This window comes from Glycine soja, chromosome 8, assembly GCF_004193775.1.
Source record: "Glycine soja cultivar W05 chromosome 8, ASM419377v2, whole genome shotgun sequence".
NCBI lineage: Eukaryota > Viridiplantae > Streptophyta > Magnoliopsida > Fabales > Fabaceae > Glycine > Glycine soja.
The window spans coordinates 30,850,515-30,875,271 of record NC_041009.1 but is presented as its reverse complement, the minus strand read 5'-3'; the positions used below and the strand labels follow the sequence as shown (position 1 = coordinate 30,875,271).

General features: G+C 33.2%; 1 protein-coding gene across 3 annotated transcripts in view; it reads left to right on the top strand.

The window, feature by feature from the left end:
- Positions 1-24,466, top strand: part of LOC114422920 (phototropin-2-like) — a 58,992-nt gene extending 34,526 nt beyond the window's left edge. For all 3 annotated transcript variants that reach the window (XM_028389480.1, XM_028389481.1, XM_028389482.1), the window contains exons 18-23: positions 7,233-7,339; positions 18,245-18,364; positions 19,094-19,145; positions 22,405-22,517; positions 23,218-23,358; positions 23,986-24,466. In XM_028389480.1, the coding sequence (XP_028245281.1) occupies positions 7,233-7,339; positions 18,245-18,364; positions 19,094-19,145; positions 22,405-22,517; positions 23,218-23,358; positions 23,986-24,102 (650 nt within the window). In that variant the 3' untranslated portion in view covers positions 24,103-24,466. The remainder of the gene's footprint in view (positions 1-7,232; positions 7,340-18,244; positions 18,365-19,093; positions 19,146-22,404; positions 22,518-23,217; positions 23,359-23,985) is intronic.
- Positions 24,467-24,757: the final 291 nt, after the last annotated feature.

Genomic DNA, 24,757 nt, shown 5'->3' with positions numbered 1-24,757 from the left:
TACTTATATTTATTTACATGCAAAACATATATACCTATATCCTAAACATATTTCAACGAAGCCATGGACATCCAGTAAATGCCTAATTACAAATGTGAATAAAGCTTTAGTCAATTCCTTCAAATAGTTTTAGTCAATTCAATTATCTAATAAGCACTGCACCTATGCATTTCATGATGAGATGTCACGTACGCGGAAGAAAAAAATAAAGCTTGTACATGTATACAGTGCGGTATCGGGAATTTTAGAAAGAACAAAAAGAAATCAACAAGATTGAAAGGCCAACATATCAAGTATAAAAAAAATCGTTGCCACACAATTTTCATGCAAATTATAAAGAATCTCAATTTCTAGGGTTCACACTCAACACAAGAACGCATCAATTTCATAACAAATTTTGATCGAGACACCAATTGGTCTGCCAAACACATTCAATCCGCGATTAAAAACATAAGAACATAATTAAATTTCATAAAACAACCCAAAATAATCCAAAAATTGATCCTCTAGGGATCTCTACACATGTTCATTCTAATCCCTAAGCGTGAGTAACTCATCCTTTACCTTGATGTAGTCGCTTAAGCATTCTCTGTTAGCAATGGTGGCATTTCTGGTGCTCTCTAGAGCTCCTCCTTGGGTTGCTCTATTAGGGTTCTTGTGCTTTAGAGAAAAAAAGGAATAGAAAGTGTTTTGTAAAAACTACTCTGGGGTTAAAAGTTCCTTTATATAGTGAGGAAAGTGATGACCTCATTTTGTATTCTTATTTTTATTTATTTATTTTTATTATTTTTTTTAAAAGAAAAACCAAAAGGTACGGGTTGTTACAGAAAACATTTTTAACCCCAAACTATATCTACAAACTATACAGAACACATGACTCCTTAATTGTTCTAAAAATATTTTTAACTTGTTACTCCTCAAAGTGATTCAACTCGTCGGGTTCCCAAAGTGGATCCCATCACAATACTTGTCGCGCAAAAACTCGTCGTCCTCAAAGGACCCACAGTCATGTGATTGTACAACTCATAGCTCACAACTCAATGCACACAACATCTCATTACATGTGTGATCTCACAATTTAACACATACCCAACTTGTCACTTACACACAGTTCATCACACTTTCATAATCCCTAGACAACACATTATCATGTCTCATGCATCATATACATCTCACACAGTAAGATTATTAATATGTTATGTTCGTATGATTAATCATCTCATTAAAACAAACGTTTAAAATCATATATGTGTCACTAGAGTTTGAGCACGGGCGTGCTAAGGTTAAGCATGGTCGTGGTTAACCACTCTAGCACGGCCGTGCTTAACTACTCTAGCATGGGTGTGCTCACACAATTCAACACAATCATGCTCAGGGAGCACGACCATGCTCACAAAGTCAAGGTCAACTCATCACTATGCCTAAGCACGAGCATGATGCTCATCAAGCATAGGCGTGCTTGATGAACATAATGATAAGCACGGGCGTGCTCTCATCATGCAAAACTTAAGAAACAACTGATTTTCACTAAGCATGCCCGTGCTACCCATCAAGCACGATCTTGCTATGTGAAAAACCTCCATTTTGTGAGCACGAAGGGGCTTGATTCAAGCCACAAAACATGTTCAAAGCACAAACGAATTATATAGAAATGCTTCTCACAACATGGGGAGTAAAACCCCTCAAACAATTTCACATAATCATATCAAAATCAAAAGAATCAAAATCATAGGTTCAAAAGCATGAAAACACCAAGAGCACTCAATTTTATTAACCAATTCGCATCAGGGAATCAATTGGCTTGTCAAACATAAAAATCCCGTGATTATAATCGTAAAGGCAGAATTGCAATACAATAAACGTCCCAAAATAAACCCCAATTTGATCTTTTAAGAATCCCTACACATGTTCATTCTAACCTCAATTGTGATAAACTCATCTCTTACCTCTAAGCAGACTCATGTGTGTAGTTTGACAGCGACAGTGACATCTCTAGTGGTTCCCTAAGATTCCTTAAACTTTTCCTCTAGTTGCTCTACTATGGTTTCCAAGCGTTAGAAAGAAGGAGAGGGGATTGAAGTCTCAATTTCACTGTCTCTGTGCGAGGGAAAAATCTCTCTCTATAGACATTATTTTGAAAATGCTAATGGGAGAAATGTGTGAAAATGAGTTCTGAAGGTGGTGTCCAAATTTCAAGACGATCTAACGGTTAACGAGTCTGGGATCATAGTTTTACTGAGACAAATTTGGGTCTATGTGGGAAAAAGAGAGGGTTTTGGGAGAGGAAGAAGAGAAAACGAATTTGGGAGGAAGAGAGAGCTTACATCGGCTTATAAAAACTACTTTGACGTTAAAAGGGCTATTTATATGCTTGACTACACTGAGCCTATCATTTACCCTATTTTTTTATTTTTATATTTTATAAAAGTAACTTTATTTTACCCTTTTATTAAATAAATAACCAATTAAAACATCTCTTTTGTTGGATAAGTGGCCTCAATAACTTAAGAGGGGGGATGAATTAAGTCTTACAAAATTTCTCACTAATGAACTTTTAACCCCTTTTTAAATGATAGGCTTAGAACGCAAAAAAAGCAGCAACAATCAATTTAATAATGCTCTTTTAATTGCGCAAGACAAAGTATTCTGTAATAAAATAACTGAGATAAGGGAAGAGAAAAATAAAAACTCGATTTATACTGGTTCGACCACTTCCCGTGCCTACGTCCAATCCTCAAGCAACCCACTTGAAATTTTCCACTATCTCTGTAAATCCTTTACATACTTTGAACACACCTTGGGATTCCTCACCCTTGTGTTAAATATTCTCACAATCCAAGAGACAACCAGTCTCTTGACTGCAACTGATTTTATGAGATGAATAGAAAGATTTGCCTCCTTTAGAGTAGATGATATAAATTGATGTTCCTAGAAGAATTCTCATAGATTTGCAAGTGTTTGGCCAAGAGTTGTTTGGAGAGGATTTGACAATTAAGTTCTCTTTAAAACTCTCTCTCTTGCTTTTCGAAGTCAGAGACACACACATATATAGGCCCATTGCGTCTTTTCAAAATGGTTTGAAGAGATGTGTCTTTTCAAAAAAAAATTCTGAAATTTTCTCACTGGTAATCGATTATAGGATTCTAGTAATCGATTACACAATTATATTTTGAAGGGTGATGACTTTTCAAAATTCAAATTTCAAAACCCTTTTGAAAAGCTTATTTCCAAATTTGTCTATAGTAATTGATTACACTGTCTGGTAATGGATTACCAGTGTCTTTGATCTCTTGGAAGCAATTTGTTTTGAGGCAAAAACCAATCAACAATGAGATTGTTTGAGGCCTTATCTTTTTCTTGATCTTGTTTGCTTGACCTTGAATTAGTCTTGAAGCAATCTCTGTTTGCTTAACCTTAAATGTTTCTTGAAGCAATCTTGTTTGATTATACTTTGGCATCATCAAAACCCTGTATTCATACATTCACATCTTTATTTTCTAAAACATCATTTTACTCTATTTATTTTCTAATGAAACCCTTATTTTAATTAACCGAAACCCTTTTCTCTCATTTATTTAATTTCTAAAAACATTATTAATTTATGGTCCACATGACTAATCATTAAAACTCAATTTTCAACCCAATATCTCACCCTAAAATATTTACTTAATTCAATTAATTATAAAAACTCAAAATACATACTTAATAAATATCAGTCTATTTTTATTTATAAAAAACTGGGGTTTTACAAGAAGGGGGGGGGGGTGAATTATGTTTTTAGAAATTTACAAACTTTTCTAAAACAAATAGCACTTTTATCGTCTAAAATAAAAGGCCTAAAAGACTTAGCGATCAGACTAAGTCATATGATGATAAAAATAATTTTCTTTATAAAAAAATGAGATATAAAATCTAAAAATAGATTCAAACCCATTGTCAGTTAAAGCAAAAGAGAGAAGCACGGAAGGAATTATACTGATTCGTCTCAAACCTTAGACTATGTCCAATTCTTGATAATCCCCAACTTTTCACTAACTTATCAAAGTTAGAAGTATTATTCACTACCACTTCTGGCTCTTACACTTGCAAGCTCTACCCCAAGCTTGACTTAAACCTGATATTCTATGTCCTACCAAGTCATTGTTGACTATAAACAAATCAACAAAATTTGTTGAAAGTTTGCACATTGACTAAAATATATGATTGTCTTACACACGAATATATCATTCAACATTTTTAGTCTTTTCTCGTGATTCTTATAGTGTCAAATCTAGCAACAAGAGTAAAGATTTCAATGAAATCAATACCTTCTTGTTGGTTATAGCATTGAGCTACTGACCTAGCTTTGTTTCTTACCACTTTTCCTTGTTCATCTAGTTTATTTCTAAATATCCATCTTGTTCCAATGATGCTCTTGTTTTTAGGTTTGGGAACAAGAGTGCAGATTTTGTTTTTGGTAAAGTCGTGAAGCTCTTCTTCCATGGCAATAATCCATTCATAAGAGTTTTTGCTATGGTCTTATGATTCTATTTTAGACACAAGAGCACATGAAGCAAAATCTTTGAATGATGATTTAGTCTTAACTCCTTCAGCCTGATCTCTAATGATCTGATCTTTGAATGATGGTGGACAAAATTCCAATCCTTAGTCTATGGTTTATGATATGAGGATTCTTCAATTTGAGGAAGGACTTCTTCAAACTATTTAATCTCTCTTTCTTTGTGAGATACAGAGAATCCTATATATCTACAAAATCATCCTCAAGATTTGATAACCTCTTATCATACATTATTCCATCATTGAATTTAACATGGATGGATTCTTCTACAACTAAAGTTTTAGTGTTAAAAACCCTATATGCTTTAGATGTATAAAAAAAGCCAAGAAAAACCCTATCTGACTTTTGTGTTGAGCTCCATAATGGCCAAATCGTCATTCAGCTTCAATTCTAGGAATGGGAATATCCCCATTGGTGATTATGAGCCAGACTCTATATTGGGTGGACTTGTCTTTCTAGTAGGGATAGTGTTCTCGAGCGAAGGCTGGTGGCCTTGTTAAAGATGCTCCCTTGGTGATGAATTGATGTTGGTTATTTGCCATTTGGATCTTTTCCTCTACACTTTGTTAAGTGCTCAACCCTTAGAGGCTAAGCCCTGATACCAAACTGTAGAAGAAAATGACACAAGAAGGGGGGGGGGTTGAATTGTGTTTTTAGAAATTTAAAAACTTTTCTAAAACAAGTATCATGTTTATTGTCTGATGTAAAAAGACCTAAAACACTTAGAGATCAGACTAAGTCAGACGATGATATAAATAATTTTCTTTGTAAAACAAAATAGGATATAAAATCTAAAAATAGATTCAAACCCTTTGTTAGTTAAAGCAAAAGAAGGAAACACACAAACAATTATACTGGTTTGTCTCAAACCCGAGACTACGTATAGTTCTTGACAACCACCAAGTTTCCACTAACTTATCAAAGTTACAAGTATTTTTCATTGCCGCTTCTAGCTTTACACTTGTATGCTCTACCCTAAGCTTGACTTAAACTCAACATTCTTTGTGCACTAAGCCACTACTAGCTCTAAATAAATCACAAGATTTGTCGGAAGTTTGGGCACTGACTAAAATATATGATCGTCTTACAAACATATATATCACTCAACACTTTTAGTCTTTTCTCTCAAGGTATACAAGGTGTTTTGAGAGCTTTGTATCTTTTCAAGAATTTACAAAAAGATTTACAAGAAAGAATGAAAGAATAATTAGCGTAAATTTTTCTTGTCTTGTTTCTTCAAAGCTTCTTCTATATATAGTCTTCATCTCCAAGTATTCATTGTCTCACAAGGTTGGATTCTTCACTTTAATCTTTGTTTGAAGTCTTGAGTCTGTTGGAGCATTTAATGTTTGCATTAAGTGAACGTCCCTTCTTCATGCAAAGTCTATGTTGGTAGGATAACATGTCTTGTACTTCAGTAGGGAAGTAACTTGTTTCATCATAACAAGTTTGCAATAATAGAGCATGCCCTTTAATGAGGATCAAGGTCTTCCAGATTATGGACTTCCTTTATTATTCATAGGACTTTGACAAATTCTTGGAGAATTTTTTTCGCATGAAAGAATCTTAGACACAGAGTATTAATGAAGGTCTATAATGCACTACTTAAATGTTACATCAGATCGTCTTATGAGTGGATCATGATCTGACAGTACATCAGACACAACTTTTATCATTTATACTTATTTGCATATAATCAAAATAATTAAGAGTCTTGATTTGTCTTTAAGATATAAATGTCTTTTAACTTAACAAATATCTAATAAAAGACACATATAATAGCATGTGCAAGCAACTTATCTTAACTAGGAGAAAGGTCACGAACAAAACAAATACACCCAAATACACAGAGAAGAGCATGACATAGTGGACCTTTGAGGAAATAAATTAATAAGGAATTTTGATCATATAATAAGCAGTTAAAACAACTTTGCCACAAAATTATAAAATTGATATTTGCATGTAACTATTTGAGCATAGTTTTCTATGAAATTGAAGTTTGTTTGGATTTGACCTTCCATTGATGTTTCCATTCTTAAAAGAGATTGAAAATTGGTAACTGGTGTTGCTTGTGCATATTCTACTGCTACATTTGATCTTTCTACATAAGTTGGAAGAATTTTTTCTCCCTAAATATAGTGGTTAGGAGAAAAAAATGAAGTAAGGTGCTTTAAAATTGTGGTATTATTGCCGATGAGTGGTTAGAGCATAATTTTTTAAAACTTTATCAAGGGGTGACCACAATTTAGGTGGCTAATTTTTTCAATATAGTGGTTATCTGACTAGAGCGTGATAGACAAAGTAACTCGATAGACTCTGATACCATGTTAGAAAGTGAGTTATGAGCCTAACTCAACCTTACAAAACTAGCTTGGCTACTCCTCACTTATATAGTTTATCTTGAATGGGTTTTCCAACACAGTCAATTTTTGTGTTTAATAATACCATTCCTATTTTGTTAAAGGTTTTATTCTTTTGTTATCTTTGTGTTTAATCACATCATTCCTTTTTTTTTTTTACAATTTTGATATGCCGCACTGCATATTCCATGTGATTGTTTAGGAAGCATCATGTCCTAGAATTTTTTTTTATTATGCACAATAACGAGAGTAAAAAAATAGACATTGATTCTTAGGTTATCTGAATATTGTTTTCTTTTATTGAATTTGTCTAGGTATAATTTACCGTGACTTAAAGCCTGAAAATATCTTACTTCAGAAGGATGGTCATGTTGTGTTAGCTGATTTTGATCTATCATTTATGACATCTTGTAAACCCCAGGTACGTATCCACATTCCTGAAACAAAAATGGTCCATTTATATAAATTATTGGAAATTCTTGACCCAAATGAAATTCATTGGTGTCACACGTATCCAATGATATATAGTTTTGATAGAAAAAGTAATACACAAGGCTTTAAATCTTCTCTCGTTTAATTTTGTGGAATATATATGTGTGTATGTGTGTATAACATTTTTAATGATATTTATCATAAAAAATGAAATAATTTCTTTATGATTATTATTTTTTTAGATGTCAAAAAGTGGGTTTTATGAGCCTAACCCTACCCTGCAAAACCAGCATGTAAGGTTAGGATTATTTTCCACTTATATAGTTTATCTTGACACTATCTTTAATCGATGTGAGATTTCAATATGTCTCATTTTTCTCATGACTATCTGTCATGTGGGTGTGACACCCTTTACCCCGACATACATATAAATAAGAAAAACATATAAAAATGTGGAATTTAATTAAATTAATATTATAAAAATATCACGTAAATAAATCCATGTGGGTAAAAGGATTACATTCGCTTCACTATTCCCAAATAAAACTTATTAAAAACATCTCTGGCTCAAAACAAGGCAGTCCAAGTTTACAAAAGAACTTAAGTTAAGCAGTGAAATAAAATAAAGTAAAATAACATGTTTAGAACATCGTGCAATTGAAACAGAGCATTGTGTCCCATCCTATCAGAGCATTGTGTCCCAACGTCCTCTAGCACGAGGCTCTTTAAAGTTATCCACCTAGTCATCTGCTCTCACGAAGATAAGGTTCAGATCATCATAGGATCCATATACAAACAACACATAAGGTGAGTAAAATCTGGATAAACAAAGACATAAGCAAAATACATTATGGAAATAGTTATCACATAGCTCAACTTAATACAATCCACGCCACTTTACTTTATCAATTAAAATTCATTTTTCAATCACCAATCACACACTTGACTCAAGACGTAACAACACTCACCAATTTCATAATAAACAATTCAGAGGCGTTATGCAAAAATTATACTAAGACTCAAACTTATATGAAATATGCTACCATTACAGTGAAAAACAACATCAAGGAACACAATGAGTATGTCAGGTCACTCTCACTAAGCAAAATCATAAGGTGACCAGTCAGGGTCACTCTATTTTGCAAGAATGCTCCAACCATATGGGATCAACATAAGCTTAAAGGAGCACTCAAATCGAGTTTATTTATCCCCAAGGCCTAGACTTTGAAGAATTTGTTAGGGCCTTACCTTCTTGGTTCATGTCCAACCCCTAAAACAACTTTTGCATGCAGACACTGCTCATGAATTATACAATACCCAGGACCTCACACTTTTTTCCAAACACGTTCAACACATTGTGCTACAATTTAACACCTCATGTTCCTAACTTGGAACCCTATACTTTTCTTTTAACACTTCGTGCATAAACACTTTTCTCAAGGAAAATACCAGTCGGGTTATTGTATAATTCAGAATTCACAACACAAGTAATATCACATCAAGTATTAACCAAACACTTATTCATAACCATATCCCATGTCCACAATTTAATATCTCACAAATTAACACATGATCAACTTGCCACTTATACTCAATCTCAATCACAATTTCATAATCCCAAAACGACATGTTAAAGGGTCTTATAGTTATGTAATTGTACAATTCATAGTTCACAATTCAATATCATCACTTTACACTTACAATAACATGTATGATCACATTGAAGAACGTATTAATCCTACACTTGTTCACAACTCATGTCCTATCACTTCATTCTCACCAACACATTATCACTTCTAATATATCATATATATATATATATATATATATATATATATATATATATATATATATATATCATACAATAAATATCTTTTAACATTTAAGACAAATAATCATTCACTTATCCATTCAATTAATAGCAACCACATGTACATGTATAGTAAACAAGTATATCCTTACAAGTACAAGGGATGTACTAATCCTATTAGGTTCATACTTATCTTGTTTGAAAGATAAGACAATTATCTACAAATCTTATGTTGATCACAAAAAACGGTTTGACCATTAACTATGTCTAAACCTATGGTAAACATTGGGTCATTGCTTAATCCTAACAGCTCGACCTTTGCTCTGTAATTTGACTATCTAAGGGGCTATACAACTTCGAATTGGGTAAAATCAATGTAATTTGTTAGCTAACATTCATGGCTACAACTTTCATGAATACCACAAAACCTAATTCAATCATTTTTTTTAAGTCATTTTTAGGATATAAGTTAACTCATGTTGTCAGGAAAATAGCACGGGCTTAAAACAATTGATTTTTACTAAGCACGGGTGTGCTTTCATCCAAGCACGGTCGTGCTTCGCGAAAAACCTCTGTTTTGTGAAGCAAAAGAGGCATAATTCAGACCTCAAAACACACCCAAATTCAAAATGAATAGCACAAAACATGTGATCAAATCATGGGGAACAAAACCTCTCAATCAATTTCAAGAAACTATGCAAGAATCAAGATTTCCCAAATTTCTTGGTTTCTAACATTCAAAGTCAAACACTCAATTAAACCATCCAATTTGAATTAGGGTATCAATTGACCCATCAATCATTCTACATATAGGAAAAATTGAAACACATAAAGACCCCAAAATTAACCTCAATTTGATCTTTTAGGGATCTCTACACATGTTCCCTCTAATCCCAATTATGATAAACTCATCTCTTACCTCTAAGAGGGATCACGTGTGTAGTCTAAGAATGATAGAGGCGTATCTAGTGATTCCCTAAGATTCCTCAAGCTTTTCCTTTGGTTGCTCTGCTAGGGTTTCCAAGCGTTAACGAGAAGGAGAAGAGATTGGAGCCTTAGTTTCACTATTTTTGTGTGAGGGGACATTTCTCTCTCTACAGTTATTATTTTGTAAATTCCAATGGTTGGAATGTAAGGGATTGAATTCCAAAGTTGGTGTCCAAATTTCAGGATGATCCAACGGTTAATGAGTCCAGGATTATAGTTTTACCAGGACAAATTTGGGTGTATGCAGAAAAAATGAAAGGATTTTGGAAGAGGAAGAAGGGATAACAAATTTATGAGGAAGAAGAAACATAGAAACGCATCGTAAATGTAAAAACTAACCTAATATGTCTCTATTTATAGCTGGGATACTCTGAGTCTATTATTTACTCAATTTTTCTTTATTTTATTATTTTAGAAAAAGGAACTCTATTTATTTTCTAATACTATGAAACCATCATTTTAATTAACGAAAACCATTTTCTCTCATTTATTTAATTTCTAAAAGCTCTATTAATTTTTAAATTAAAACTCTTTATTTATTTTATGAAAAATGGGGTGTTACAACACCACCCCCCTTAAAAGAAGTTTTATCCCCGAAACTTCGCCCAAAGAACGACAAGAAAAAGATTACACATCTGGTTCCCAATACCAGGCTGTGTACCCACCTAAAGCGCTCTTTGATCACCCGACTCCTTTGTACTTAGCGACTAAGCCTGATGGTTCTCGCTTCCTCAAAGATAGTATTTCGTAAGTCAGATTCTATCACGAGGGTGACGTCTCAACGATAATAAAATGTGAAGGACATACTATTTGGAGTTGGGTAATATCATAAAAGACATTGTTGAGGATCCGAATGAACGAATATAAGGTAACACGACAGGCCACAAGGCTGACTTTCTTTTCAAACATGAAACGATTCAAGAATAGAGATATAAGATTTTGAGATTCTAACGCTTTTGCCAATCTTAGTCTACAAGTGACTTTCGAGAACACATGATTCCCTTTAACTCGGCCTTCCTCACTTCAGTATACTCAACTGATAACCCATACTTAGGTGCAAGGGATTCTAATGGTTTCATTCTAAGATTCAGAGTTGATACATAACGACGATTTCTAGCTGGCTAAGAAAAACACATAAACTACTCACTTCCCTGAACTCACTAATGCTTAAAGGTAATCTTAACACACCTATACTTACACCATTACGGTAACTTCACATTTCAGGTTAAGGGTTCAACTCATACTCATTATCTAACTCCCTAACTAAGAAATTGATTACATCAAGGATTTTCTTACTCAAGCATCAACTACTAAGCTAGCTTTAACAAATGAAGCTAGACTCACAACAAGATTCTTAAGAATTCTACCTATCTCTTATACCTTAGATTCCAACTTCTAAGGTTTTCACATAATCTCAAAAGTAATGTAATGCCTCCAAAATGTGAAGGCACACACCATGGCTACCAACTCTAGATCATGCGTAGGATAAATCCTTCAATGAGTCTTGACCTATGGAAGAACATAGGTCGCTACTTGGCCTCCTACGAGCACTTCTCTAAACTTAAAACTTACTTCATTTATTTTACTACTCCAACAAGGACCTACTTGACTAAGGTAGCACTCAACTGGTTACGATGACTGACTTCTCTATGAAACTCAGAGTTTACTCCTTGCAAGGACCTCACCAAAGCTTTAACTCACTCAAGTCATCTCTAAAAAAGGTTAAGGTTAACTCAAGGAACTTTTGGGATAACTTCTTGGTTTGACTACTACATAGGGGTGTCTAATCCTAATCTTACGTTTCCTCTCATCCTAGAACAACTTCTACTTAAGAAGGATCTATAGCTACCTCTCATCTAGACATAGCATACTCTAAGGACTATCATCATCTATCTAAAATGTGTACTAAGATGCCTACTAAGAGCTTACAACAACCTTAAAATACCCTATATACTTCAACCTAACTTGAAACACACTAAAGCACGTAACACAAGGCTCATTACCACATCTAACTCAGGGTGAGAGATCCTATTCATGCATCCCATGAAGACATAGGGGAATTGATCATGTCAACACATGATCAGGTACACATAAAGACCTTGAGGAGTCCTAGGTAGTCCTCAGAGCATCCTTAAACTTTGCCCGGTTCAAAAGGTAAAGAGAACTAAGATTTATCTCACTAATCATACGACTATTATCACTAATCCTTTTAGGTTACCTACCTTACGCAAAAACACTCACTCTCGAACCCTTCTACGTTTAGCAAACAATGCCTTACTAACGACCTTACACTCTTCTTAAGGTTTCAGACTTAACCTCTTAACTACTCCTCACAACTTTCCCAACTACTTTATACACTCTACAACTCTATATCAAACATCTTTACGATTATAGTCGAAGAAATGGGTCTGATAACGATTGTCGAATTGCTTCAAATCAAATAAAACTAGGAAATTCTACAGCACAAGATTAACATAGGTCGACTCAGAGTTATAATTCAATTTGGTTCCTACATTCATTCACTTATAAACAACAAATGGAGGGATTTCATTGAATAGTTTGTAGGCGACTGTAAAGAAATGCGAAAACACAAAAACAGAAATGAAGAAACAAAACAAAACAAAACAAAATACAAATCAAGTTTAACAACATCAATCCAATTCACCAAACCAATGCAAATCGAATTATCATAGTTACTACGAATGATGATTAAAGTGTGAAAGTTCAGTCAAATGCATTAGAGATAGTTCAATCGAATCAATCCCTAAATTGTTGTTGATCACAAATTAGGTTGGAAAATCATCCAATCAATTTGTGATTAAATTTTGAAATTAGGAAATAAATCCATAACCTAATCCGTTTTCAATCATAAGCATAATCATAACCATGAAAATCAAAAATAGGATTGAAGAAAAAATGAACATTCACAAAGATTAGAAATACTAAACCAAAACTCAAATTTAGCCTTGCTTGGAGTGGATCCATGGATTGATTAAGTGTTTAACCTTCCATGATCATCACCAATGGAAAAAAGCCATGAAATTTGTGCAAGAAAAAGGAAGAAAAAAAAAGTGAAAAGAAAAAGAAGAATGAAGAACAATTGAGAGAAAAAAAAGAGAAAAGAGTTTGATCCTAAAGTTTGCACAACAAGTAACTAAATCCATTTTTTACAAAATAAAGTAACTAATTATACTAACTAGCTAACTTCCACTAATATATAGAGTGACTACACAAGGAAGGGATGGATGTGACACCCCCCCCCATATATATATAATAATAATAAAAGGAATAAAAATACGGAATTAATCAATAGTTTTTAAAAACATTTAAATAATTGCATTTCAAAAGGATAAAAAACTCACATTCACTTTAATATTGCCAAATAAAACTTATAAAAATGCATATTCGACTCGGAGCAAGGCCATCAAAGTTTGCAAAAGAATTTTTGTTAAATGAGTGAAGTAAAATAAAATAAAATATTATCATGCAATTAAAATAAAAACTCATCCCCAATGTCACATCCTATCAGAGCATTATGTCCTCTAGTACGAGGTTCTTTAAAGTCATCCACCTAGTCATCTGCTCCCACGAACACAAGGCTCGAGATCATCACAAGATCCAAACACAAATACCACACAAGGAGTGAGTTATCTCATTTCCAAAAAATACAAATAAACAAAAGACATAATCCAAATAAATTATATAAGTATTTATAACATAGCTCAACTTAATACAACTCACGTTACTTCATCACTTTATCATTTAAAATTTATTTTTCAATCACCAATCACATTACACGTGAATCACACACTTGTGTCAAGACGTAACAACACTCATCAATTTCATAATGCACAATTAGCAAGCGTTATGCAACAATTATACTAAGACTCCATCCTATATGCAATGTGGTATCATGTCAGTGAAAAACCATCCGGGACGCTTAGAAGTACATAACAAGACACACCACACAATAGGTATGTCAGGTTACTCTCACTAAGTAAAATCATAAGGTGACCAGTCAGGGTCACTCTGTTTTGCGAGAATGCCCCAACCATATGGGATCAACATAGGCTTAAAGGAGCACTCAAACCGAGTGTCATTACCCCCAAGGCCTAGACTCTCAAGAATCCGTTAGGGCCTCACCTTCATGATTTAGGTCCAACCCCTAAAACAATTTTTGCACACAGACACTGCTCATGAATTATACAATACCCACGACCTCAACACATTGCACTACAATTTAACACTGGTTCCTAACTAGGAATCCTACACTTTCCCTTTAACATTGCGCATAAACACTTTTCTCAAGGTAAACACTAGTTGGGTTATTGCATAATTCACATTTCACAACACACGTACTGTCACATTAAGTGTTAACCACATACTTATTCACAACCAAATCTCATGTCCACAATTTAACATCTCATAATGTCACAATCCACCATCACATGTTTACGTGTATCTCACAAATTAACACATGTTCAACTTTGCACTTATACTCAATCTCAATAACAATATTATAATCTCAAAGCAACATGTTATCCCATAATTCATTACATATTCAATTTATCACTTTTACAAAATTTCAATCACAATTTCATGATCCCAATATAACTATTTACCACGCCAATCTTATCCAAAACACAAACAAATTATACAAAAATACTTCTCACAACACGGGGAGTAAAATCCATCAAACAATTTCACATAATCATACATGAAGAATTACAATACAATAAACATCCCAAAATAAATCTCAATTTGATCCTATAAGGACTACTACACATGTTCATTCGTCCAACCCCTAAAACAATTTTTGCACGACACCGCTCATAAATTATACAATACCCACGACCTCAGACTCGTGTTTCCAACATGTTTAGCACATTACACTACAATTTAACACTAGTTCCTAACTAGGATTCCTACATTTTTCCTTTAACACTGCGCATAAACACTTTTCTCAAGGTAAACACTGGTCGGATTATTGTATAATTCATAGCTTGCAGCACAAGTATTGTCACATCAAGTGTTAACCACATACTTATTCACAATTAAATCTCATGTTCACAATTTAACATCTCATAATGTCACAATCCATCGTCACATGTTTACGTGTATCTCATAAATTAACACATTCAACTTTGCACTTATACTCAATTTCAATAACAATGTTATAATCTCAAAGCAACATGTTATTTCACAATTTATCACATATTTAATTTATCACTTATACACAATTTCAATCACAATTTTACGATCCTAATATAATTATTTATCATGCTAAATCTTATCCAAAACACAAACAAATCATACAAAAATGTTTCTCACAACACAGGGAGTAAAATCCCTCAAACAGTTCGCATAATCATACAGAAAGAATTATAATACAATAAACATCCCAAAATAAATCTCAATTTGATCCCCTAAGGAATCCTACACATTTCATTCTAACCCCAATTGCGATAAATTCATCGTTTACCTATAAGTGGACTCATGTGTGTAGTTTGACAATGATAGCGGTGTCTCTAACAGTTCCCTAAGATTCCTCAAGCTTTTTTTTTCTATTTTCTCTGTTAGGGTTTCCAAGCGTTAGAGAGAAGAAGAAGAGATTGTAGCCTCCATTTTACTGTCAATGTGCGAGACTAATTTCTCTCTGCAAAAATATTATTTCTCAAATCTCAACGGTAAGAATGTGCGAAAATGGATTCCAAAGATGCTATCAAAATTTCACGATGATCCAACGGTTGATGATTCCAGAATTGTAGTTTTACTCGGACAAGTTTTGGGTGTCTGCGAGAAAAGGAAAAGCTCAATGCGAAGGGCATTTCTTCCACCTCGTGTTCAAATTTCATGACGATCCAACGGTTAATGAGTCTGGGATTGTCGTTTTACGGAGATAAATTGGAGTATATGCGGGAAAAGAAAGGGTTTTGGAAGAAGGAGAAGGAAAGATGAGATTGAGAGGAAGAGGAAGTGTAGAGACTATTGTCAGTCTGAAAACTGACCTAATGTCTCTATTTATCGCTAGGATACTCTCAATCTATTATTTACTCTATTTTTTATTTATTATTTTATAAACAAATACAATTTTATTTCCTATCAAATGAATAAATCAAATATCCTTTTTATTTTCCTTCAAACCATTATTTTAATAAAGTTATTTCTCCTTATTTATTAAATTATAAAAATCTCACCATTTTTCTAAAACTTTATCTATTTTTAAAAAACCTTTTTAATTTATTTTTTGAAAAATGAGGTGTTACAATGGACCTTGATTAGGCCCATCTAATCTAACTAATTAAACTAATTACACAAAACAAAGCCCAAACTCTCAGCCCAATTATTCAAGTGCAGAGGTTCTAATTTCCAAGCTTAATTTGACCCTCGAAATGGCAGAACTGGCCAACACATATTTTTGATAAAATTTAGGAGCTTTTTCTTAGCTTTCTAGGGACTACTCACACGCTACATTTACAAGTACAAGGGATGTACTAATGCTATTAAGTTCATAGTTATCTTGTTTGAAAGATAAGACAATTATCTACAACTCTTATGTTGATCACAAAAACCGATTTGACCATTAACTATGTCTAAACCTAAGATAAACATTGGATCATTGCTTAGTCCTGACAGCTCAACCTTTTCTCAGTAATTTGACTCTCTAGGGGGTTATATAACTTCAAATTGGGTGAAATAAATGTAATTTGTTAGATAACATCCATGGCTACAACTTTTATGAGTATCACAAAACCTAATTCAATAATTTTCTTAGTCATTTTTAGGCTACAAGTTAACTCATGTTGTCACGAAAATAGCATGGCTTAAAACAACTGATTTTCACTAAGCATGGGCGTGCTCTCAAGCACAATTGTGCTTTGCAAAAAAACCTCCATTTCGTGAAACAAAAGAGACACAATTCAGACCTCGAAACATACCCAAATTCAAAATGAATAGCACAAAACATGTGATCACATCATGGGTAACAAAACCCTTCAATCAATTTCGAGAAGACATGCAAGAATAAAGAATTCTCAAACTTCTAGGTTTCTAACATTCAAAGTCAAACACTCAATTAAACCATCCAATTTTCATCAAGACATCAATTGACCCTCCATACATGAGCAATTTGTAGTTATAATTGTATAGGCAAAATTAAAATTTATAAAACACCCCAAAATTAACCCTAATTTGATCCTCTAAGGATCCCTATACATGTTCACTATAACGCAAATTGCGATAAACTTATTCCTTACCTCTAAGAGGGCTCACGTGTGTAGTCTGACAATGATAACGGTGTATCTAGCAATTCCCTAAGATTGCTCAAGCTTTTCCTCTAGTTGCTCTGCTAAGGTTTCCAAGCGTTAGAGAGAAGGAGAAGGGATTGGAGCCTCAATTTCACTGTCTCTGTGTGAGGGACATTTCTCTCTCTACAGATATTATGTTGCAAATCCTCAGAGTGGAAATTTGCGAAAATGAGTTCCAAAGGTGGTGTCTAAATTTCAGAACGATCTAACGGTTAATGTGTTCGAAATTGTAGTTTTACTAGAACAAGTTTGAGTGTATGCGGGAAAAAAGAGGGTTTTGGAAGAGGAAGTAGGGAGAACGAATTTGGGAGGAGGAAGGAGAGTAGAGACGTATCGTAAATATAAAAAATGACATAATATATTTTTATTTATAGTTAGAGTATTCTAAGCCTATTATTACTTTATTTTTCTTTAGTTTATTATTTTATGAAAAAAAACTCTATTTGTTTTTTAATACAATGAAACTCTTATTTTAATTAACGAAAACCATTTCCTCTCATTTATTTAATTTTTAAAACTCTATTAATTTTTAAATATTTTTTTATTTAAAAAAAACAAGGTATTATGGTGGGGCTTTCATGAAAAGTCATAAGGGATATGTTAACGACACATTTCTTAGCTATCACTACATGAAAAATATCTCTTGAATTTTATGGTGTCTATAGCTAAGAAATTTAATCTATTCCTTTATCTATGGCTGCGTCTTAAAGTTAGTAAAGGAATTGATATTCTATGTTAGTCTTTCATCTTGATAATTGTCAGATGCTTAAATTGAAAGCTTTTCCTGCAGGTTGTGAAGCAAGCAGTACCTGGTAAAAGAAGATCACGAAGTGAACCACCACCAACATTTGTTGCAGAGCCAGTTACACAATCAAACTCATTTGTTGGAACTGAAGAATACATTGCTCCCGTATGGTGACTTACAATTCTGCTTCATACTATCACTAAATGAAAGAGATCTCCCTTAATGTTTAATGTTTAAATCTCACTCATTTTGAAGGTTACATGGACATCATCAGTTTTTAATTGAAAAAAAGGTTATGTTAAAATTGAGGATGTGAAATGAGAATAGCTTAGGTGATGCTTGGTTTGGATTTTAATTTTTATTTTCATTTTTGAGATTTAGAAAACATATATATACATAGAAGAAAGTATTTTAAGGTGGTACTGTGTTTTTACTTCTTTAGAAATGACTAAAAATGTTGATTTGTTGTTTTCAGTTTTGAATTTGTTTTTGAAAATATTTTCATCTAAATTTTAAGTAAACATATTTTTACTCTTATTTTCATTTTTTTTAAATGAAAACAAAAAACACTCAAATCAAGCACAAATGATCCTCTAGTGTTGTCCTCTCCTTTCCTCCTTCTCACAAAAGATAGGTGCACTTGTGTGTAGTGTGTGCTTCATGCCCAAATGGCTTACAAGAAATAGTGTGTATTAGAGTTGTAATAATGAAGAGAAAACAAAGATCTTTGTAACATTGGAAACAAGTGGGATTGCATCATACTTGAGGGCATTTAATGTAATCTATTAAAAAAACATAATAACCACAAAAAATCATTTCATTATTTATGTGTTGTTATCTGTTACTATTATTATCATTATCCTATTTTAAGGTTTTTAAGGGAATTGATATCAGGAAATTATAACTGGAGCTGGGCATACTAGCGGTATAGATTGGTGGACCCTTGGTAAGCACTTCCAACCTTATGTTTGAATACAAATTGTGGAGCATGTTTATTTTTTATTTATTATTATACATAACTAAATTAGCTTCTGTACTATGCTTTCTAGATATATTTTCAACTTAAAGGATTATGTCTATTGTAAGGGGATTAATAGCAAATAGCTTTCAATACCATTGCAGTCTTCCTTTCTCCAGCCCTCTATATAAACAGACATACTACAGTTGCTTTACTTATCAACAAGGCTTTGTTTTCGGGACTAGCTCAAGAATAAAATAACTAAAGGACAAGCTTTAGGCCCACCAATAAAAATATATCTCCTTTTATTTTTTATAAAACAAAAAAGTCACATTCATTAAAAAAAAATGGCTGCATATGTTGACAAAAGGACCTAATATATAATTTTCTCATTTAAGTAAAACAATATTTTAAAAGTTGTTTTAGGCCACTCACTTGTCGTTGGGATGACCCTGTTTTGTTTCCTAGAGCTAGGACAACCATTGTCATAACTGAGAAAACTAGTGGAATCTTGAGAATTGATATCAATGTGAAAAGAAATAGGGGGAGGTGAAGTTGTAACTCTAAAAATTTGGGCTTAGGATCTTACTCGACCCCACAAAACCAACTAGTAAGGTGAGAAGTAAGTAAGCTTAGCTTTATAAGTTCTATTTAAGCCCCATATCTTGTCAATGTGGGACTAAACACCATCCTTGAGGCCACAACTACAATTATTGAGGAAGCTTTCCAACACACCCCTTATGCCTAGAGCTATTGCTTGGAGTGTTGCAATGCAAGTAGCCCAACAATGAGTCTAGTAGCATAGACTCTCATACCATCTTAGATTTGGGCTTAGGGCCTTCTAACTAAACTCTCACAAAACTAACTTGTAAGATGAGGATTGTCTACACTTTATAAGTTCTATTTAAAACATGTCTCTAGTTGATGTGGGACTAAACACCACCCAAAGAGGCTACAATTGAGGCAACCCCCAAGAGGCTGCAACTATCTACAACACTAACTGAATTATGAGGGAAACTGAAGTTGTAACAATTAAATAACTAACTTTTGAATTATTACCTACAATTAGTTGGTTAGAAGTTACCTACAGTCTACAAATAATTATTAGAGGATGATAATTACAGGTAGTTAGTGAGGGAAAGAGAGGAAAGGAAGATATAAATAGAAAAGAGAATACAAGGGAGGGGGTAGCTTGGAATTTTTGGATGAATAGTCAGGGAGTGACAGTCTGATGTGTCTTGAATATGTGGGTTTGTGTTGATTTAGTATTCTTCTCCCTCACCAAGTGTTTAAGTATCACCTTGCTATTAGGAATCAAGATCCATTAAGTAAACAAACCGTATTCTTTCTATTCCTGTCTATATACCATTTCTATTAGAATTTTTTCCATGGTTCAAAAGGTCTTGCGACTACCAATTGTAGATGACCTTCTTGGTAGTTGTTTGTAATGTGAAACAAAAGGGAGAGAATTAATAGGCCATGACACACTTATGTCATGTGTTAGATATCAGCCATGCCTAGCTTGTTAGATATAACACTCACTTTATTCCCTACTTTAGTAAAGACATCAACTAACTAATCTCCAATTTGGTCATGCTTTAATACAATCAATCATTGTTGGAGCTTTTTCTTGAGAAAATGGCAATCAATTTCTGCATTTTATAGTATTTTTGTTAGCAATACATAGAGGACATTGATGGTCACACCATATCTCTATATTAGCTAGCAAAATGAGACATCCATGTGAGTTCAATGATAACTTGGGCCATTTCCCTATACTTATTGAACATTTTGTTTCATACTCATTCAAGATAATAATCCATCTTTTGGAGAGGGAATGAGGTTAAGTGCAGAAAAATGATAAGAATAAAGAGTCAGATCAAAAGACAATTATCAATGAATATGTATACATTTATTACTTAATGAACTATGCTAAGAGCTTTAATATTTACAATTTGGTGTGGACAACTGTCTCTTAACTATATTACTATCTGAAATACACCTAACTGATTTCATTATAAGAATAAAAAATAATAGCAACTTGTTAGATTTCAACTTAAAACCAATTGGTCCTAAGTGAAATTGTCCAATAAATATATAAGTTGCATTCCAAGAACTGAGGCAAGCGATGTGGGACTTCCTAACACTCTCCCTCCCCTCCACATATACCTGTTAGAACAAAGAACCTACTAGAATAGGCAAGAACCAAGATAGGCTATATAGGCTTTGATACCATGTTAGATTGATCAGCTTAAACCCAATTAGCTAGTGAAGTTCTCCAACAGATATATAAGTTGCACCCCAAGAACTGAGACAGACGATGTGAGACTGCTTCCTAACACAACTAACCGAGCCTAACTGACATTACACAACCACTCTACAACTAGAAGAAACTAAACAAATATACAATTCCCCATTTTGGACCTCATGCAAACTGGTGATCCTGCCTAATTTGTATCAGAAAACCTTCCACCTTGCAAATACCTTGATATTGTACCACCAAGGATGGAGGATGGAATTGATAGTTCAAGTGACAAGCATTTTGTCCTAGACTTGGTCGAACCAAAAAATCTTGGAAATGCGTGTGCCAAATAACAAGGCCCAAGCAATTGCTAGCAAATGACAAAACCACTCCATTTTGTTGAGTATAGAGAACTGGTGTGTATCTGGATGGCACCTGCTGTGGAAGAAAAGTTGAAAATGGGAGAAGAGATGTGCTTTGATCAGTTTGTTGTTGCACAAGATACAGATAGACACCAAAAGAATAGAGGAATAACATTGATACACTTGTGCATATAGAAGTTTTGCATGAGGGGACATGTTAAAGATTAATGCTATTCCTCGCATTCACCAAACAACTTTTAGGTTCAAATGGTTTATACATTTATATCAGCATAAGGTTTGAGTTGGCTCGTACTTTTTAGTTTGTAAGCCTATAGGGCTTAATATTTGTGGTGCATTAGATATATAAAGTCATTTCTGGTGCATTAGTAGTGAATGTTACTTTGTAACATTTCTTATTGGATTCGAGAGCCTAGGTTAATGCCTTTTCTTTTTCAAGAGTTATCAGGTCATTCCCTAGTCTTGGTTAGACTTCTTATCCTCTTTCCTAGCTATTATTTTTTTCATCTTTTATTATGAAACATTTCTTTTCTCACACTCCTCTTTTATTAATTAAGTCATTGTTTGATTATCACATCCCTATTTTTGACATTCTCGATTCTGTTTCCTTATCTTCTGAATAAAGGTATCTTGTTGTATGAGATGCTCTATGGTCGTACACCATTCAGAGGAAAGAATAGACAGAAGACATTTTCCAATATTTTACACAAGGATCTTACCTTTCCAAGCAGCATTCCGGTAAATAACAAAATATTAGTAGTTGAACTTTAAAATATTTATAGTTGTTTGCCATCCAATTCATTTTCCAAAGAGAGGGGTTCCTATTTCAGAAGTTTTTGCATAAAATACATGCATTTCCCCAACTTCAAACAATAATGGGTCGTAAAATACATGTAGAAAAGCACGAGCATTCAAATACATAGGTACTCTTTCAAATTTCTTTTTGGGTGTGAATAATAATATGGCTTAGTTATAGTTTAGTCGTTGAAGTTGGGGTGTGTTTTCTTTTTTAGTCCCAAAATTTAAAACTATTTTTTTGGTTTTTGAATTTTGATAAATTACTTTTTTTTTAGTCTACGATATAATAAATTGCCACAGACAACTTCTAGTTGTCATAAATTAATTTATATTTTTAACCGTTTGTATTTATATTTTAAAATTGTCATAAATTAAAGTGTTAAAAACCGTCATAAAATTTCAATTTATTATATTAAGGACTAAAATAAGTAATTTATCAAAATTTAAGGCTAAAAAATACATTTTTAAATTCTAGAAATTAAAATAATAATTAAGCCTAATAAATATCTTGATATCCATAGATATATATATATATATATATATATATATATATATATATATATATATATATATATATATATATATATATATATATATTGTTTTGATCTTACGTTAATTGAACAGTTTTTAAAATTCTCAGGCTAGTCTTGCGGCCAGGCAGTTGATTAATGCACTACTGCAAAGAGACCCAACAAGTCGTATAGGTTCAACCACTGGTGCCAATGAAATCAAACAGCATCCTTTTTTTCGTGGAATCAATTGGCCTCTTATCCGCAACATGGTAATATTCTTGTGATTTCTTTTGAAGTCAGTGATTATAAAAATATTGACTATCGTAAATAATAAAATTAGCCTTTCAAAGATACATCAGTCGTTTTAGGCCATAAATGATGGAAAATATGCCCAAGGTCCCTAAATATGCATTTATTTGGTCAAATTCTTGAATTTGTTATCCATCAGTCAAATTAGTCCCTAAGGTCCTTAATGTGGGGATTACTTTACAAAATGTACATTCAAGGACCTCAAGTATAATCAATCTCTATCATTTGACTCAATTCTTGGGATGTAACTTATATATGTTGGACAATTTAACTTAAAGTTAATTGGTTTTAAACTGAAAACTAACATGAGTAAATATAACACATCTTCTTTCTCGGACTAATTTGACTCCTTACTTTACTGTTTTGATAGACCTCTAGAAGCCAATTTAGAGTTGGTTAAAGTTAAATCTGGTGAAATTGAATGCTGACTTGTGACATGTTTGACCTTTGAATGGGATAAGCTATTACTGCTCCTCCTAATTAAACTTTTTGAACCTAAGAAAGAAGATAAATCACATTTTCAATATTTGGTGAAGTTATTAGCTGCTTATTGTTGCATTAATCACTGAGTTATCTTTTTCATGCAGACTCCACCTCCATTAGATGTTCCTCTTAAATTGATAGGAAACGATCCAGTGGCAAAGGATATAAAGTGGGAAGATGATGGAGTGCTAGTTAGCTCGATTGATATGGATATTTTTTGACAGTTTGCACTGTTTACTCAGGATCTTAATTTGGTCAGCATCTTATCTGATTCATGCTGCAACAGTCGGAGTCTAAGACAATATTCAAGTATAATAGTGTCTATTGATTTGGTTATAGTCAAATACCATCATGTGATCTTCCAATAGACAACTTCAAACAAAATCTAAGTTGTGTAGGAATAGCAGAAAAGTAGAATGTACATTGAATAAGGACGTTTTCTGAAAGAAACAGGCATCCTAGTCAAGCACATCGACAATACATCAATAACATATACTTTTGTAGATGGCTTAAAAGAATCGTACATGTAATCAAATTTATTTATTGACAGTCTAATAATCCTAGTGTAGTTTGTAGGGCGTTTAAGTTCACGGGCCTAATGATTTTTTATGCCAATATTAGTGAGAAAGAGAAAATGGGAATATTTCGGAAGAGTGTGTAGTGTTTTACATCCACATGCACGAGTATTATAAAACACTTTAAAAAACTTTGTTTATATAGAGGAAAATAGTAAAGCTAATTGACTATTCCTTGTGATCAATTAAATAGTTATTCCAATCGACTATTTTGTTCTTGGATCAAAACTTGTGGTTTTTCAAAATGAATTTTTGTCCTGTTTCAATCAAAATAGAAAATCAAGCAACCTAAAAGAACTAT